General features: G+C 39.7%; 1 protein-coding gene across 10 annotated transcripts in view; it reads left to right on the top strand.

Moving 5' to 3' along the window:
• Nucleotides 1–16,614, top strand: part of Reps1 (RALBP1 associated Eps domain containing 1) — a 73,913-nt gene that overhangs the window by 36,594 nt on the left and 20,705 nt on the right. For 6 of the 10 annotated variants that reach the window (XM_075948409.1, XM_075948399.1, XM_075948390.1 and 3 more), the window contains exons 2-9: nt 789–912; nt 4,127–4,323; nt 4,451–4,604; nt 5,081–5,205; nt 5,722–5,884; nt 6,139–6,202; nt 7,248–7,402; nt 15,577–15,698. In XM_075948409.1, coding sequence (XP_075804524.1) covers nt 789–912; nt 4,127–4,323; nt 4,451–4,604; nt 5,081–5,205; nt 5,722–5,884; nt 6,139–6,202; nt 7,248–7,402; nt 15,577–15,698 — 1,104 coding nt within the window. The remainder of the gene's footprint in view (nt 1–788; nt 913–4,126; nt 4,324–4,450; nt 4,605–5,080; nt 5,206–5,721; nt 5,885–6,138; nt 6,203–7,247; nt 7,403–15,576; nt 15,699–16,614) is intronic. The other 4 variants (XM_075948420.1, XM_075948381.1, XM_075948371.1 and 1 more) reach the window with 1 other exon arrangement.

Here is a 16,614-nt window from a genome sequence, read left to right as displayed (position 1 = left end):
ACTCCATTTTTTTTATTGGATTATGTGTTCTTTTGATGACAAATTTCTTGAGTTCTTTATATATTTTGGAGATCAGACTCTGTCTTATGTGGGGTTGGTGAAGATCTTTTCCCATCCTATAGAGATGGCTCAGCCATTAAAGGCTAGGGTCACAACCAAAAATGTAAGAAAATTAACTCTTAATCTCAACTAACAGACTAGTTGACAGGCTTTGGCAGTTGACAGGTTTTCAAATTCATTCTTAGGTAGTTAGACCATGTAGCAGGGCTTTCCCTTGCGTGTATCTTTAGCATTGCCCCTCATGTTAGGTCCGTTATGACTGTAACTTTAAATGACCACATACTAGCCTATTTTGTATTACTTATGGTAAAAGTGTAGGTGGTGTACTATTTCTTTAAACACAACCCTGAAGGATAAATAGTTATTTTCCTTTGGTACTTTAAGATAGGAACTCATGTAGCCTAGGCTGACCTGAAATTCACTGAACGGCTCAGTAGGACCTTTAACTCTTGGTTCTCTTGCTCACACCTTTCAAGTGCTGGGAATACAGGCTTGCAGTGCCCACATCCAGCTCTGGGAAAACAATAATTATAATAAAATTGTGAACAATTTTATTTATAAAACCAATGCCTATTGTTTTTAAACATGAACATGAAACTTGAAGGAACTGGTGGTTACTTGAGATAGTAAAATATTTTAGATCATTAGAAGCAAGTGGAATAATTATTTATTGTTGGATGAAGAATCTTTGCCATAAATCTTAATGTTAATACTGTATTCTTTTGTAGATCATGGAGCTTTGTGGTGCAACAAGACTTGGTTACTTTGGAAGAAGTCAGTTCTACATCGCTTTGAAACTTGTAGCTGTTGCCCAGTCTGGTTTCCCATTAAGAGTGGAAAGTATAAACACAGGTAAATGTGACATACTTGAGGTACAAAAGTGAAGATAGTCTTCTAATTACAAATGAAGCCAAAGTCAATGTACTTTGAGTTTTTCTAGTATTATAATGGCCCTGTGACTTTGAAGTGTCATGACCTAATTGTCACTTGTTGATATGTGAGAACATTAGAAAAGCATATCTATCATATATGTGTTACGCTGAAGAATATGCTTAACCTCCTAATGAATGCTATACTTTTTAAGTTTTAGTTTTATTTGTGTGTATGAATGTTTGACCTGCGTGTATGTCCATACACGTGTGTGCCTGGTGCCTGTGGAGGTCGAAAGAGGGCATTGGATCCTCTAGAATTGGAGTTAAGGACAGTTGTAAGCCACCATGTGGGTGCTAGGAATTAAACCAGGGTCTTCTGCAAGAGTAACAAATACTCTTAACTGCCAAGCAATCTCCAGCCTCTTCCATCTTCCAGCCTCCTGTACAATATGTATTTGATGACAATGGTAAAATGATTGTTTGTTTAGAACATTAAAACTCACCTAGAAAGAATTTAGGCAAATACTTTTATAAAAGTAAATGATAGTGACCTCTATATGGAGCTTCCTTATTTTATTCTTTTCTATTGTGGTTTTTAGTATGTATGTATGGAGTGGGGGTGAGTGTAGGGTCTTTCCATGCTAGTCAAGTGTTTTCTCAGTGGGCAATGACCCTAGTCCTCATTTTATTTTGAGACAAGTTCTCACTAAGTTTCCTAGGCTGGCCTTGATTTTATTCTGTAACTTAGGCTGGCCTTGAGTTTGCTACTCTCCTGTCTCAATGTCCTAAGTAGCTAGAATTATAGGACTAAGCCACTCAGACCAGCTTCTTATCTTATATTTGCTGGTGTTTTGTTTGGGAAGATGTTCCATTTTAATCTTAGAACAAGCTCTGGTTAGAGTTGGCAAGATGGCTTATTGGCAAGTAAAGTGTTGACTGCCTATTTGAAGCCATTGTGCCCATGTGGTAGAAGAAAAGAATGGACTTCACGAAGTGTCCTTTGACCTCCCCACATGTATATCATGGTGCTCGTGCACATGTATTCACATGAGTGCTCATACACGCATGGGAGTGAATAAGAGAACAAATCTACAAAAACACCCTTTCTAGTTAATAGAGACAATATTAAAGTATTAGTAAACTTGATGTGGGAGTGTCATATATCAATCTGTTACTTTCGTTGGGTAATTAAATAAAGAAACTGGTTGGCCTGATAGGTTAGAACATAGGTGGGTGGAGTAAACAGAACAGAATGCTGGGAGGAAGAGGAAGTGAGGCAGATGCCATGCCTCTCCTCTCTGGGGCAGAGCGATGAAGCTCTGGCCCAAGATGGATGTAGGATAGAATCCTTCTCGATAAGCTACTGCCTCATGGCACTACACAGATTATTAGAAATGGGTTGGTCGAGATGTGAGAGTTAGTCAGTAAGAGGCTAGAGCTAATGGGCCAAGCAGTGTTTAAATGAATACAGTTTGTGTGTTGTTATTTTGGGTAAAGCTAGCCGGTGGCCGGGAGCCAGGCGGTGGGAAGCGGCCTGCAGCTCCTACAACATAAACTGAAACTTCATTTGCTCACCTTACAATGTTTGCCTCAGATAATTCATTTTTTCTTTTATTAGAGACTTATTGATATAAAAGAAAATACACATTCTATAAAGAGAGATGCCTAAATGTAGTTTCATACTTTTCATGAGAAAGGGGAAATGAGAAAGTATGAATTTCTGCAATATTCAGATATTTCAGTCTTCCTGTGTAGCCTGGGCCAGCCTCAAACTCAGGCCCTGGAACGCCTGTACGCTAAGATTACAGGTGCTTGGCCACGGGCCTAATAAAATGGATACTGTGTGAAGTATTAGCTTAGTCTCCTGTCACCTGGAAGTTCTCACTGTAGTCCATCCTCTGGCTTGTCACCCACTCTTCTGTTGAAAGCTTAAGTTCTCAGAGAATTTTGGATTCTTTACATCCTTACTAGATAGGCTTAGCAGTTTTATTCCTTTAGGTTGGGGATCTATGGAGAAGCAAAGCCATGCCAGGCTTGAAGGACACACATCTTTAATCCTAGCAGAGGCAGGCAGATCTCTGAGGTTTTGAAGCCAGCCTGGTCTGCTTTTAGCAAGTTCCAGCCCACCAAGACTACATAGTAAGACCCTGTCTCAATAAAATGAAATAGAGATGAAGCTAATTGTGTTAGCCAAAAGTACACCTTACTTTGAAAATGATCCTTTGGTTGTATCGCTCTAAATTATGAGTTATGGTTAGCCTAAAACACAGTGTCAGTTTTTTATCCTCTGTTCAAAATTGATGGAGAGACTGGCAGATAAAAGGCAGTGGTGGTGCACACCTTTAATCCTAGTGCTAAGAAGGCAGGTAGGAGGATCCTTGAATTTGAGACCAGCCTGGTCTGCAGAACGAATTCCAGGACAGCCAGGGCTGCCCATAGAAACCCTGTCTCCACCAGCAAAAAACTGATGGAGAATATTGGCAATAGGAAAGTAATAAGCCAGACTGAAATTGGGTAGATAGAAAACCATGTACTCAGCTGGGCATGCTGGGCACACAAGGAGTTTCCTTCTAAATTAGGCTAGTCTCGACTTCCTTCAGTCAGGGCTCTGACATCTTACTTAAAACCCCTAGTGCAAGTAGAAGCAGCCTAGGCTATGGTTCTGGGTGATCCTGAGTGACCCTGTCACTATTCAGCAATCTCAGAACCTCAGGTTCTTTGTAAGTAGGAACTTTGCAGGATCCATGCAGTTAACACACACACACACACACACACACACACACACACACACACACACACACATTTACATAGCTCTTGCTTGCCACCCATCAAAGAATATTTTTGTTTTATCATGTCTTTGGTAAGATTCTTCCTAAATTGTTCCAAGAAAGAGAATGGTCTAAATTTAATAGTGATAGTTAATATCTAGTTCACCTCCTATTTCATCTTTTCATATGGGTGTCCTTTCTATTTGAAATAATACAGGTTGAACATACCTAATGGGAAAATCTAAAATTCAAAATATATTAAGCACTAACATTACACTCAAAAGGTTTATACCATCTCTGATTGGGGTTTTTATCAAAACCATACAAATAAGCAGACTTTCCATAAACTCTGAAATGTGAACACCTTTGTTCCCAAGTATTTCAGGTAAGAAGTACTGAACATGTCATCATTTTTGTGGTTAACAGTAAAGGATCTTCCTCTTCCACGATTTGTGGCTTCAAAGAATGAACAAGAATCTCGCCACGCAGCCTCCTACTCTTCGGACTCTGAAAGCCAGGGCTCTTACTCTGGTGTGATTCCTCCTCCTCCTGGCAGGGGACAAGTTAAGAAGGGGCCTGGAAGCCATGATGCGGTTCAGCCTCGTCCATCTGCAGATCAGCAGGTAGGCACACGCTTGGAAATGTCTTCAGCCAGGGTCCTGGGAGGGGGTTACTTACAAACACCTGTTTGTATTTGTTAATTAAAATGTCACCGCAAAATGAAAATTTTTAAAGAACATTTTTCCCTAGGAACCTGCATCTCCAGTAGTTTCACCCCAGCAATCCCCACCAACTTCTCCACACACTTGGAGGAAACATAACCGTCATCCCAGTGGGGGAAATAGTGAGAGACCTCTCACAGGACCTGGGCCATTCTGGTCACCTTTTGGTGACGCACAACCAGGTATTTTGAAATTCTTTAGAAATACTGTTTTTAATTTTGTAAATTAAAGGAAATCAATAGCATTCCTCTAAGAATTATCCCCAAATCATTTTTCCTTATAAATTAAGGTAAATAAAAGCAAAACCAATTATGAAGTTTGTAGGTAGATGCAAACTGCTTTGGAAAGTAGTAGTTACATCTGTGATGCTTAGGCAAAAGATTATGGGTGCCAGGTAGCCTGGTGGTACAATGAATAATTATTTCCTACAATCTTGGGTGTATAGGGATTTTAATATTGACAAGGAAAACACAAAATAACTAAAAAGCTTTAAATGAAACATTTTTAATTGAACAGCAAGGATTCCATTTCTTTACAATGATAGAAAAAGAAGGAGACTATCACAGCGCATACACGACAGTCCATTGTGATGTATGTGTCAACCTGGTAACTTCTTGTCTCTTTAAACACGAGTCAGCGTGGTCCGTTTTCCTTTTAGGCTCTTCTGCTGGTGATGCGGTGTGGTCTGGGCATTCCCCCCCTCCACCTCAAGAAAACTGGGTCAGTTTTGCAGATACTCCACCAACCAGTACTCTTTTAACCATGCATCCTGCTTCTGTCCAGGTGTGACATTTTATTGGAATTGCATTTTTATTTGCTTCATTCTAAAGTCGCTGCAGACATTGTTTTTATATTTTGCTATTGCAGATTTTACAAATGCAAGTTCACTTTTACTTAAAAAAAAAAAAAATGAGAGCTCTGCTCTGTGCTATTTCTTCAAGTCTGTTACCCACAGAGTGTCTCACTAAGTTCTGGCTGGTTTTATTTCTGTTTCTAATTCCCTAGTGAAGTTTTAAAAGATTTCTACATCTGGGAATATGTTCGCTTGGCTTTCTTAGCACATTTTTCATAACTTTCTGTTGCTTACATAAATGCTGTCATCCTACATGTTTATATACTCACTGTGCGAAAACATATCCAGTAACCTGACCATAACATTATGTGGTTTGCTGATGACTTCTTACCTTTTAAATATCCTCAAAAAAGTAAATTTTACTTTCACCGGAAAGCACCTAGCAATCTTGGTCCTTGTAAGCATTTAGATAGATGCTGTACTGAGGAAACAATGTTTCATTGCAGGACCAGACAACAGTACGAACTGTAGCCTCAGCTACTACTGCCAATGAGATTCGTAGGCAGTCCAGTAGTTGTGACGACCCCTGGAAAATAACAGACGAACAGAGACAGTATTATGTAAATCAGTTTACAACCATTCAGCCTGATCTGAACGGATTTATTCCAGGTGAGTCGCGAACAACAGTTCTTCTGGGTGGGCCAGGACAAAGTCTCCGTTTCATTATCTCAGACGTTGTTTTGTTGATCCTAGATTTTAATTATTGCTCACATTATTTGTCCAAAAGGACTTTATAGTTACTGGGAAACAAAAACATGACATTTTCACATTATAATGTTACCCTTTCCCTAGTCTAGGACTGTTATCTTCTCTTCTTGCGTCTGTGTTCAGAATAACATTAAGTAAAACTTTTAATATTTCAGGATCTGCAGCTAAAGAATTTTTTACAAAATCAAAACTTCCTATTCTTGAACTTTCTCATATTTGGTAAGTGTAATCTATTAGTTCATATGGGTTTCCAAAGAATTTGTAGTGCCTTAAAACTAGGACTAGACCGCCTTAGGTACTGGTGGGGAACTCAGTGTGTCTGAGGCCAGCGAGCCTCTCTTTCTAGGAGAGAAATAAACAAGGCTAGTTAAAGACGTTCTTGTGACTTAGAACTAAAGCTGTGTTGACTGCCCCCTGATGCTAGTGTACTGCATACAGAAAAGGCTGCCTGTCGGTTTTTCCTGGTGTTTATGAAGTTTATATCTAGCCAAAAGTATAAGAATAGTGCTTAGCTCTCGTGTTATACATAGATTAAGACTCTCAAGATAGCCGCCACATAATTGGAATTAATCCTTAGAACACAAATTATAACTTCAAATTACTTTTAAAAATTGAATAACCAGATAAACATGATTTTACTTTATATCATTATTCTTCCCTGAGAGCAGGCAGAGTGGTACAGGCTTTGTAATCATGGCTTCCGAGAGGCAGAGATGGATGGGTTGTGAGTTTAAGGTCAGCTTGAGCTATATAGTGAGACTTTGTCTCAAAAAAATAGAGCAATGCACATGAGTTCAATGTAGGGGGCAAAGACAGCAGAGCAGAGGCCATATTTTTCTATTAAACTTTAACCAATCTGTTTCCTTAAAGTGTAAAACTATTGAACTTTGATAATAAAAACAGAATTTTAAATAATTTCTTGGAGTTTATTTCATGTACCTCACTTGAACTAAACTCTTACTAAAGTGCATTGGGAGTTAAAGGTAATATCTTGGTGACTTTAATTTTTCCTCTTGTACTCTGAGAATGCCGAGCATGCAGGCACGTTGACGGGATCATCCTGTGAGCACTCAGATGCCGATTGCTTGGTTCTGTGCTACAGTTTGTTATTTGCTTTCTTACACCTCTTTGCACATATGGGAATTTTTTTAATTTTATTTTTTTACTTCCTTGTGGGAGAAATTTTTGTCTCCTTTTTTTTTTTTTTCTTCAATAAATGAGGGGCTCCAAAGCAAAGTGTGGTGATAATGGGCTTGTCTTCCAGGGAACTCTCAGACTTCGATAAAGATGGCGCCTTGACACTGGATGAGTTTTGTGCTGCTTTTCATCTGGTGGTTGCTAGGAAGAATGGCTATGACTTACCAGAAAAACTCCCTGAAAGCCTGATGCCCAAGCTGATTGATTTGGAAGATTCAGCAGGTGAGAGAGACTGGCAGCCACAAAAAACTGCTTAGTCAGTGGTTCTCGCCTTCCTAGTGCTGAGATCCTTAAATAAATACAGCTCCTCATGTTGTGCTGGCCACCAACCATAAAATTATTTTCATTGCTACTTAATAACTATAATTTTGCTACTGTTATGAACTGTAACATTAATAATTTTGGAGATAAGAGTTTTGTCAAGGGTCATGACTCGGGTTAAGAACCACTGGCTTAGATGAACCTAATACTTCATTTTGAAAAGGAAATTAAGATAGATGTTAAAATGAAGTTTAATAGTGTAAACATTTTTATCAAGAGCACACATTTGGCTAAGTCTGGTGGTATACAACCTTAATCCCAGTAGAGGCAGATCTCTTGAGTTTGAGGCCAGCATGGTCTACATATCAAATTCCAGGCTGGCCAGAGATTCATACTGAGACCCTGGTTTTTTAAAAAAAAAAAGAAGTAAATAAAAGTGCACGATTTGTCAGGCTACAATGGATAGACTGAATTTGGATTATTAGGTATTCAGCTTTAATAGAGGTCTAGAAGGCTGGACATGGTGTGTCACACTTGGATTCCCAGCCTCTGGGAAGCCATGACAGAAGATTTCTGCAAGTTCCCATCCAGCTTGGGCTCCAGGATTAGACCGAGTCCCAAGGTAAAGTGAGAAAAGTAAACAGAAAAGCTTTCTTTGTACCCATGGAGGATAAGACTGGAGGAGGATCGCACACTGCCGCTTGCTGTTCACGGTTTCTAACTGCATGGGCACTGTCTAAAGGAAGGAATGGTGAGCGCTGTGAGCTTTCCTAGTCAGTCTGTCTCACCAGGCTTTTACCGTAATTAATAAACATAATGGGTTATTTTGAAGACTTAAGAAATCTGGAAATTTTGAATTCGATCTTAGATTAATACCAATATGTATTATGATATATATGTAATCATTAACAAATAGCAGAAAAAGTAGATGCCTATTTATTGGTATCTTCAAAAGGAGAGAGACTATAATTGTTGAATATCATTTTCTTCTGAGTGAAGGAAAGACATTGGGCTGTCAAATTCCCAGTGAACCCAATTGTAAAGCTGTTGATTGTCTTCAATGCGCTTGTCCAAGCTCTCTTTCAGGTATGCCAACGAAAGGTCATACTTTAAAGAGGGGAAGTAAAGCAGAATTTAACGCTTTAGTAGCCATGTGTTAACGTAGGGGCATATGTCCATGGTCTGCCTTTCATATCTGTCACACAGAAACAATCATATACACGGTCACTTTCCTCCAGACAGCTGTTCCCTGGGGAAAATTCGAACCCAGTCTTCTCTGATTCCTTAAAAATTTTTTGATTTTTTTTTTTTCTTTTTAAATGAATTCTCTGATATTTTGGTTGAGGTTACATTAAATCTGTAAATTGCATTTGGTAGGCTGGTCATTCTCACACTGTTAGTTCTACTGACCCATGAACATGAGGAGTCTTTCCTGTGTTTAGTGTCTTTCTCAATCTTTTTCTTCAGGAAGGAAGTTTTTATTGTAGAGGGCTTTCCTCTCCTTGGTTAGCTGTATACCCCACAGTATTTTATTGTCTTTGACGCTGTTGTAAATGAGTGTGTGTCCATTCTCTTTCTCAGTGTTTATTGTTGATGTATAAAAAGACTACTGATTTTTTTGTGCTGCTATTTTGCTGAAAAAGTTTTTCTGGTGTAAGTTTTGGAATCTTATGTATGGTATATCATCTGCAGATGAGGATAATTTGATGAGTTATTTTCCTGTTTAGATCCCTTTAATTTCCTTCTCTTTCCTTGTGGCTTCAGCTAGTGCTTCCAGGACTATTGAAAAGGAGAGGGATAGTGGGCAGTCCTTTCTTATTCCTTAATAGGATGGCTTCAAGTTTTTCTCCATTTAAGATAATGTTGGCTCTGGAGTTCTCTATGGAGTCTTTATTAGGTTGAGGTATGTTCCCTTTAGACCTACTTTCTCTAGAACTTCATCATGAAAACATGTTGGATTTTGTCAAAGGCCTTTTCTGCATCTATTGATAATCATGTGATTTTTATCTTAAGTCATTTATATGATTTTCTGTGTTTATTTACTTATATATGTTGAATGAACCCTGCATTTCCACAATAAAGCCAGCATGATTGTGGTAGTCAGTCCAATGACTTGTTTTGGCTAGGCAGTTTGAATTTTACATGCTTTTGAGGTTATTTGACACGTCTGTGCCTCTCAAAGCATTTGACTAGAAGCTTCTTGTTGGTTATATGTCAGTGCCTAGCAGATCACAAATTGAATATGTAAGTCAGTGGTCATATTTTTTGAATGACTGTTTCAGAGCAAATGGATTCCAACTGTATTCTGCTCATATGATGCCGAAAAAAGAGAAAGGGGTGACCGCCACTGTCATTGCTGCGTGTGGTAGAAATGGGTGTGTGCTTCTCTGTGGTTCTCGTGTATGGCATAAAGCCCCTGGACTCCTAACTAGGACTTCCTTCGTGAATTCTTTTTAAAATCAGGAAGAGAAGGCACTGAACATTTCATGAGTAGTTCACTAAAAGTCCATGTAAATTCAAACTTGAGATTATATTGACCAAATTAAGCATTGTTTCTTTTTGTATTCTTCCAGAATTTTTAACATAATGGCATACAGACCGAGAGATCAGTTTATACACAAATCCAATCATACAATATATCCCTAGTTTTCCCCTTATAATATCAGACAGACACCTTGACACTTCATGACATGCAGTGCTAGCTAGCAGATTCTTTTTCATAGAACATACATCCATAATATATGGATGTACTTTTACCAGTTTCCTATTGATGAATTTTTATATTTCTTTTCAGTTTGCATTTAAAGCAACATTACAGTGAGCATACTTAAACTTTTATCTTTGTTTTATTTTTTTTCGAGACAGGGTTTCTCTGTAGTTTTGGAACCTGTTCTGTCTGGAACTTGCTCTTGTAGACCAGGCTGGCCTTGAACTCAGAAAAATCCTCCTGTCTCTGCTTCCCAAATGCTGGGACTAAAGACATGCACCCTGCCTAGCTTTATCTTTGTTTTGAAAATTCATTATTGAAGTTCCCCCCAGTTGTTTCCACCCACAGCAACTGTGATACTGTTGGGGGCATAGAACTTTCAGGAGAGAGGCAGGTTGACAGTGTTTCACTCTCTTGCTGGAACACTCTGGCAGGTAAGAGTAAAAGAACCCTCCTTTCTCTAGAAGGCAGGAGTCTTGAGGCGTGGCATTGTGGATGGGCAGGACGCTGTGCATTGAGTATCACAGGGACAGAGTTGAAGGAGGTGCTGTTGATTTCCAGAGCTTCTCAGACACTTGAAGGTTTCCAGAACATGAGTCTTTTATTTCTTATGCCATTTGTTGTTCTGTGAATAGCATGGGGAAGAAGCAAGGGGACAGTTTTGCCTGTTTATCCCGCAGTAATATTTTGGTTTCCTCAGACAGCACCTTTCAACTTACTTATCTTAAAACCTTTGAATATTCTCAAAAACTATGGACTTCAAGAGCCTTTATTATGTGAATTAAATAATTACTTAATAATAATAATAATAATAATTTATTTTTCCTTTGTTTCTTCCCCGGGACCCATGTTTTAACAATACTTGTGACTTCATTTAAAAATAACACCAATAAACTTTTTACATGTTAACATACATATTTTATGAAAATATTTTCCAAAATATGGCATTTATGAAAAAGGTGTCATTGTTGTTCCTTTTGCAAATTTCTGTAATAACTGACAGTGGATGTCAAGCAGCTTGTTGGATTACTTTCTTCATTCAGTCTGTTGGATTTATTATTTATTCAAGGTAACTTTGGAGTCCAAAAGGCTAAACCCCACAAATCAAGTTCAGTTTGCTGCCTGACTCTGAATTAATAGTCTACACACCAAGAAAAATGCTCTGTGTGTGTTTGGTGGTGGTGGTTGTTGTTTCAAATGGTGCCAGGGATCAAGCCTGGTGGTTTACTCATGCTAGCAAGTGCTCTACCACTCAGGGCAGGGCACTCCTAGCCCAGGGTAGTTTTTGTTTTTGTTTGGTTTGATTTGATTTTTAAAGGCAGAGTCTTAGATATCCCAAGCTAGGCTCTAACTAATTGTGTAGTAGAAGATTAATTTTAAACTTCTGGTCCACCTGCCTCCACCTCCTGTCTACTAAGATGTAGGCACATGCCACCACACCCAGTTGGTTTATGCAGGGCTGAGAAATGAGCCCAGAACTTCTAGCAAGATCTCTACAAACTGTTATGGCTCCAAACTCTAGAGTATTTTTATCATTAGAAAATCAGAAGAAGATGATTTTATTACATATAAAAATTCAATGAAATTCAAATTTAATGCTTATCAATAAAACTGAATTGGGTCATATAGCCAGCCTGTTTTCTTACAAATTGCCTGTGGTAGCTGCTGTAGTATAGTGGCAGAATTGAGTAGTTGCAATAATGGCCTACATTGTTGCAGATGTTTACTGTCTGGCTTATCAGGACAAATAAACAAAGTTTGACAAGTCACAAAGCACACAGAAAATCTAGTCTTACATTGCAGATGGAGAGACTACTGTGTAATCTTTCCAGGTATTGTGGATAATCTTTGTACCATATTAAATCCAGATGTAGTTGCTTAAAAGTTAGTTGAATTGTGAAAGCTGAAATTCAAATTTTGTTTTGCATTATAACATTACAGACCATTTGTCTTTCTTGTATTTGAGCAAGCCCTTTATGGATACATGATTTTGTATACAATATAACGGTTACTTGTAACAGTCCACTTCATTGAGTCACACAGAGCTTTCAGAATTTGGGATAGTCACTGTATCAGAAAACATATTTGTTAATATCACAGCCTTCTTATTAGAGAAGTCGGTAAGTTCTGGGAAGTCCCAAAGCTTACGGACATGTGTGCATAGTTCTCAGAATTGTAGTGTTTGCTTGAAAGTTGATTTTAAAAAACATTCCTGCTTAATCAGGTCTAAAGAGTTATGATTTGTCAGCAGTTCATTCTAAAAAAGGAAGAACGACAGTGTTCTATGAAAATGTCATCCATTCTGCTGTCAACTGCGTCCCATGCGCTTCCCTGGCTCAGTCAGTGTACTTTGATGTGCAATAGACATGCTTTGTGTACTCCCCGCTTTGCCATGTAGAGTATTAACAGGGTATGGTTTTAGCTCTAAAATTCAATAAAATTAATCCAAACTTCTTCGCTATTAACATTTTCAGTGAGATTTTTACTCATTTACCATTTATTTGTTCATATTAAAATTCACTTGCATGCGAATGAACTTTTTATTAACAGTAACAAATAAACTTAATACCATTTATTTGTTCTTACTAAAATTCACTTGCATGAATGAATACATGCCCATGTAAAAGGAGTGAAGAATACAGTAACTTAACAAGCACACTTTATGCTCCCTCTCTCGCTTTGTGCAAATGAGGAGGCACATTTGCATTTCGTTGCTCTTGCTCTCTTGGGGCCCAGTGTCAACACAGTGCAAATTAATGTCATTACACAAATAATTCTGAGGTTTAGACCCTTGAAGCATTTGTGGAGTTGTTCAAGAAGGAGCCCATGGCCCATAGTTTTCTAGGAAAATAAGTGCTGATATAATTATTTGGGTAATTAGCTTTCTCATTTTTGACTTCAAAAGGGGCTAGATCCACTGGGTCAGATGAGTTCTCAGAATCAATCACAGGCAGTAAGTACCCTAAAGTGAGAGTGGGGTGCATATGGCCCTGAATTGATGGGAACATGACATTCCAAGAGGAGGGACTTACAAAGTCGTGCCTGGGGTTGCCCTAAGATGATGTTGATTATAAGAGCCTGACTCTAAATCGGTTCATTTAGAAATTAACCTTCCTGTAGGCAGTACTATTTTTTAATTGATTTTCCCTCCCTTTATTATGAGGTCTTTTTTTATTTTTTGAGAATTTCACATAATGTATATTATGTGTCTTGATTGAATCCACCTGCATTTCATCCCCTCCAGTTCCTATCCCCACTTCTCCCTCACAGTTTCAGGTCTATTTAGTGCTACTTGTATGTGCATGCGTGTAGGGCCATCTGCTGGAGCATGGGCAGCCTCTCGGGCTGCATCCCTGAAGAACACTGACCCTTCCTTTCCCAGCAGTCATCAGTTGCCAATAGCTTCTCAGGAGAGTCTCCTCAAGACCCTTCCTAACCGTCCAGCTGGACCATTGCTTTGGTTACTGTCATATGTACAGTCAGCATCTTCCTTCTTAGGCTACTTTTTCTTTATTGTCATCAGGGAGGGTGAAGGGATTCATCATATTTGTTCCCACAAAAACCTAAACTTCCTGCTCACACTTAGAGTTTTGTGCTAGTTTACTAAGACTTTACAGAGCGGTGTCTGGTGCTCTCCCACTTGTGCTGGTTCTGGGCTGCCCTGACACTGCTCGTAGAGCATCTACGACTGAGAAGATAGAAACAGCACGTGATCTTATAGTGGAGAGTCACAGTTGCTGGGCTGCAAAGTAGAGCCTGAGTGTGGCATATTAAAGGAGACTCTCAGGGTGAGTGAATGGGACATGGGAGAGCCCCTAACAGAATGGAAGAAGGGGAACTTTGAACTGCAACCATCAGTGATTCTTAGAAAATGAAAGCAAACAACACAAAATGCAACCTTAACTCATATTTATTTGCATCTATGTATTAGATAATGCGTTGGGCACACGAACAGAGCCTGCTTGTTGGGGTTTCTGTCCCACCCGGTACCCCACAGCCAGCCAGCCCCAAAGAAAATCACACAGAGATCTCTATAAGTTATAAAGCTGTTTGGCCCATTAGCTCAGGATACTTATTAGCTCTTGTAGCTTATATTAACCCATTATTCCGAACTATTTTTGCCATATGGGTCAGTACCTTTTTCAGCTGGCAGGTCACATCCTGCTTCCCCTGTGGTCTGCACAGGACTGGGGGAATCAACTTCCTCCTTCCCAGAATTCTCCTGTTCTCATTGCATCATTTCTACTTCCTGTCTGGTTTTCCCACCTATACTTCCTGCCTGGCCAGTCAGCATTTATTTAAAACATGATTGACAGAATACAGACAATTCTCCCACACCACAAGTGTCTTTCGTTTTGATGGAAAAACTTAAGAGCAGTTTTCTTCAATTCTCCCATGGTCAAATGAACAGATGGTAGAATCATATTTCATTATGTAGTCCCTTTTGATAGGGGTTACATTCAAAGCTCTGTAAAACTTAGAAAATTGAGATTTAGTTGTCAATGAAATTCCTTCTGTTTAAAGTATAATTTTAAGAGATACTTTAAGACTTAAATCAAATTCAAAGTAGAATATGGTATCTTAACATGCTTAAAGACTATTTTGAAATTTTAGCATAGATTTTTTTTTCTCACTTGAGTCTAGAAACATCAGTGTGCATATTGAAATGGGAAAAGCCCATTTCACAGGCCCAGCTATAGCTCAGTGATAGGAAGAGCATGTGTCTACACACACAGCCCTGGGTTTGAGCCCAGGCAAAAATTAATTAATTAATTAATAACTAAAATAAATACAAAAATACAAAGCCCTACATTTCACCTGACTTGTCTCACTGGCTCACTGTTGTCTCATAGATAGGTGTCCTTTTGGGGTATAGTTTTATGGTAAAAGCAAGGTTTGCAGAGAAGATGTTAGCAAATCGGTAGTTTTCAAAATAATTCCACGGGAAGACGGAGGAATTTTTTTTGCTCAAAAGCATTTGTGTTGAGGACAGCTGACTTAATGTTTATTTATATGGGACATCACAAGCCTTGACTGCAGACACACCCCTGGGGATTAGAGTATCCCAAACTCACCAGAGCAGAACTTGGGATCTTTCATTCTCCTGTCTGAGGTGTGCTGCAGGGGTGCACTGTGGAAGCTGACAGGACTTCCCTGCTGTCAGAACAGTCTGCAGCCTTCTGCGTTGTTATCTGTCTAACATTGTTTTTTCTGTTTGTTTCTAATTTGACTTTTCATGGAAAGTTAGGAAGCCATGATGTCACATAGACTATAAATAATGTAAGTATTGTCTGCTGAAGTATCTGCTTTGGGAAAGGAAAATGAGAGTATAAATTACCTCTTATACAAAATTATCTGTTAGCTACTCATAAATCATCCAAACTAAAATATGTTGTTGATAAGAATTTTTTTTGTATCTAAATTGCAGATGTTGGGGACCAGCCGGGTGAGGTAGGTTATTCAGGCTCTCCTGCAGAAGCACCTCCAAGCAAGTCACCATCGATGCCATCGCTGAACCAGACTTGGCCTGAGCTGAATCAGAGCAGTGAGGTTAGCAAAGCTTCCCTTTCTCTGCCTAAAATTAACTTGTTTATGGGAAGAAGCTTCAGACAAGATCAATTCAGCACAGGCTTCCTCCAGTGCACACAGCACGGGGTTCCTCCAGTATACATACAGCACAGGCTTCCTCCAGTACACACAGTACAGGATTCCTCCAGTACACACAGCACAGGGTTCCTCCAGTACACACAGTACAGGCTTCCTCCAGTACACACAGTACAGGATTCCTCCAGTACACACAGCACAGGGTTCCTCCAGTACACACAGTACAGGCTTCCTCCAGTACACACAGTACAGGATTCCTCCAGTACACACAACACAGGCTTCCTCCAGTACACACAGCACAGGGTTCCTCCAGTACACACAGCACAGGGTTCCTCCAGTACACACAGTACAGGCTTCCTCCAGTACACACAACACAGGCTTCCTCCAGTACACACAGCACAGGCTTCCTCCAGTACACACAGTACAGGGTTCCTCCAGTGCACACAGCACAGGGTTCCTCCAGTACACACAGTACAGGCTTCCTCCAGTACACACAGCACAGGGTTCCTCCAGTGCACACAGCACAGGGTTCCTCCAGTACACACAGCACAGGGTTCCTCCAGTACACACAGCACAGGGTTCCTCCAGTACACACAGTACAGGGTTCCTCCAGTACACACAGTACAGGGTTCCTCCAGTGCACACAGCACAGGGTTCCTCCAGTACACACAGTACAGGCTTCCTCCAGTACACACAGTACAGGGTTCCTCCAGTGCACACAGCACAGGGTTCCTCCAGTACACACAGCACAGGGTTCCTCCAGTACACACAGTACAGGCTTCCTCCAGTACACACAGCACAGGGTTCCTCCAGTGCACACAGCACAGGGTTCCTCCAGTACACACAGCACAGGCTTCCTCCA

Source organism: Microtus pennsylvanicus, chromosome 1 (assembly GCF_037038515.1).
Source record: "Microtus pennsylvanicus isolate mMicPen1 chromosome 1, mMicPen1.hap1, whole genome shotgun sequence".
NCBI classification, from domain to species: Eukaryota; Metazoa; Chordata; class Mammalia; order Rodentia; family Cricetidae; genus Microtus; species Microtus pennsylvanicus.
This window is presented reverse-complemented; position numbering and strand designations above follow the sequence as displayed.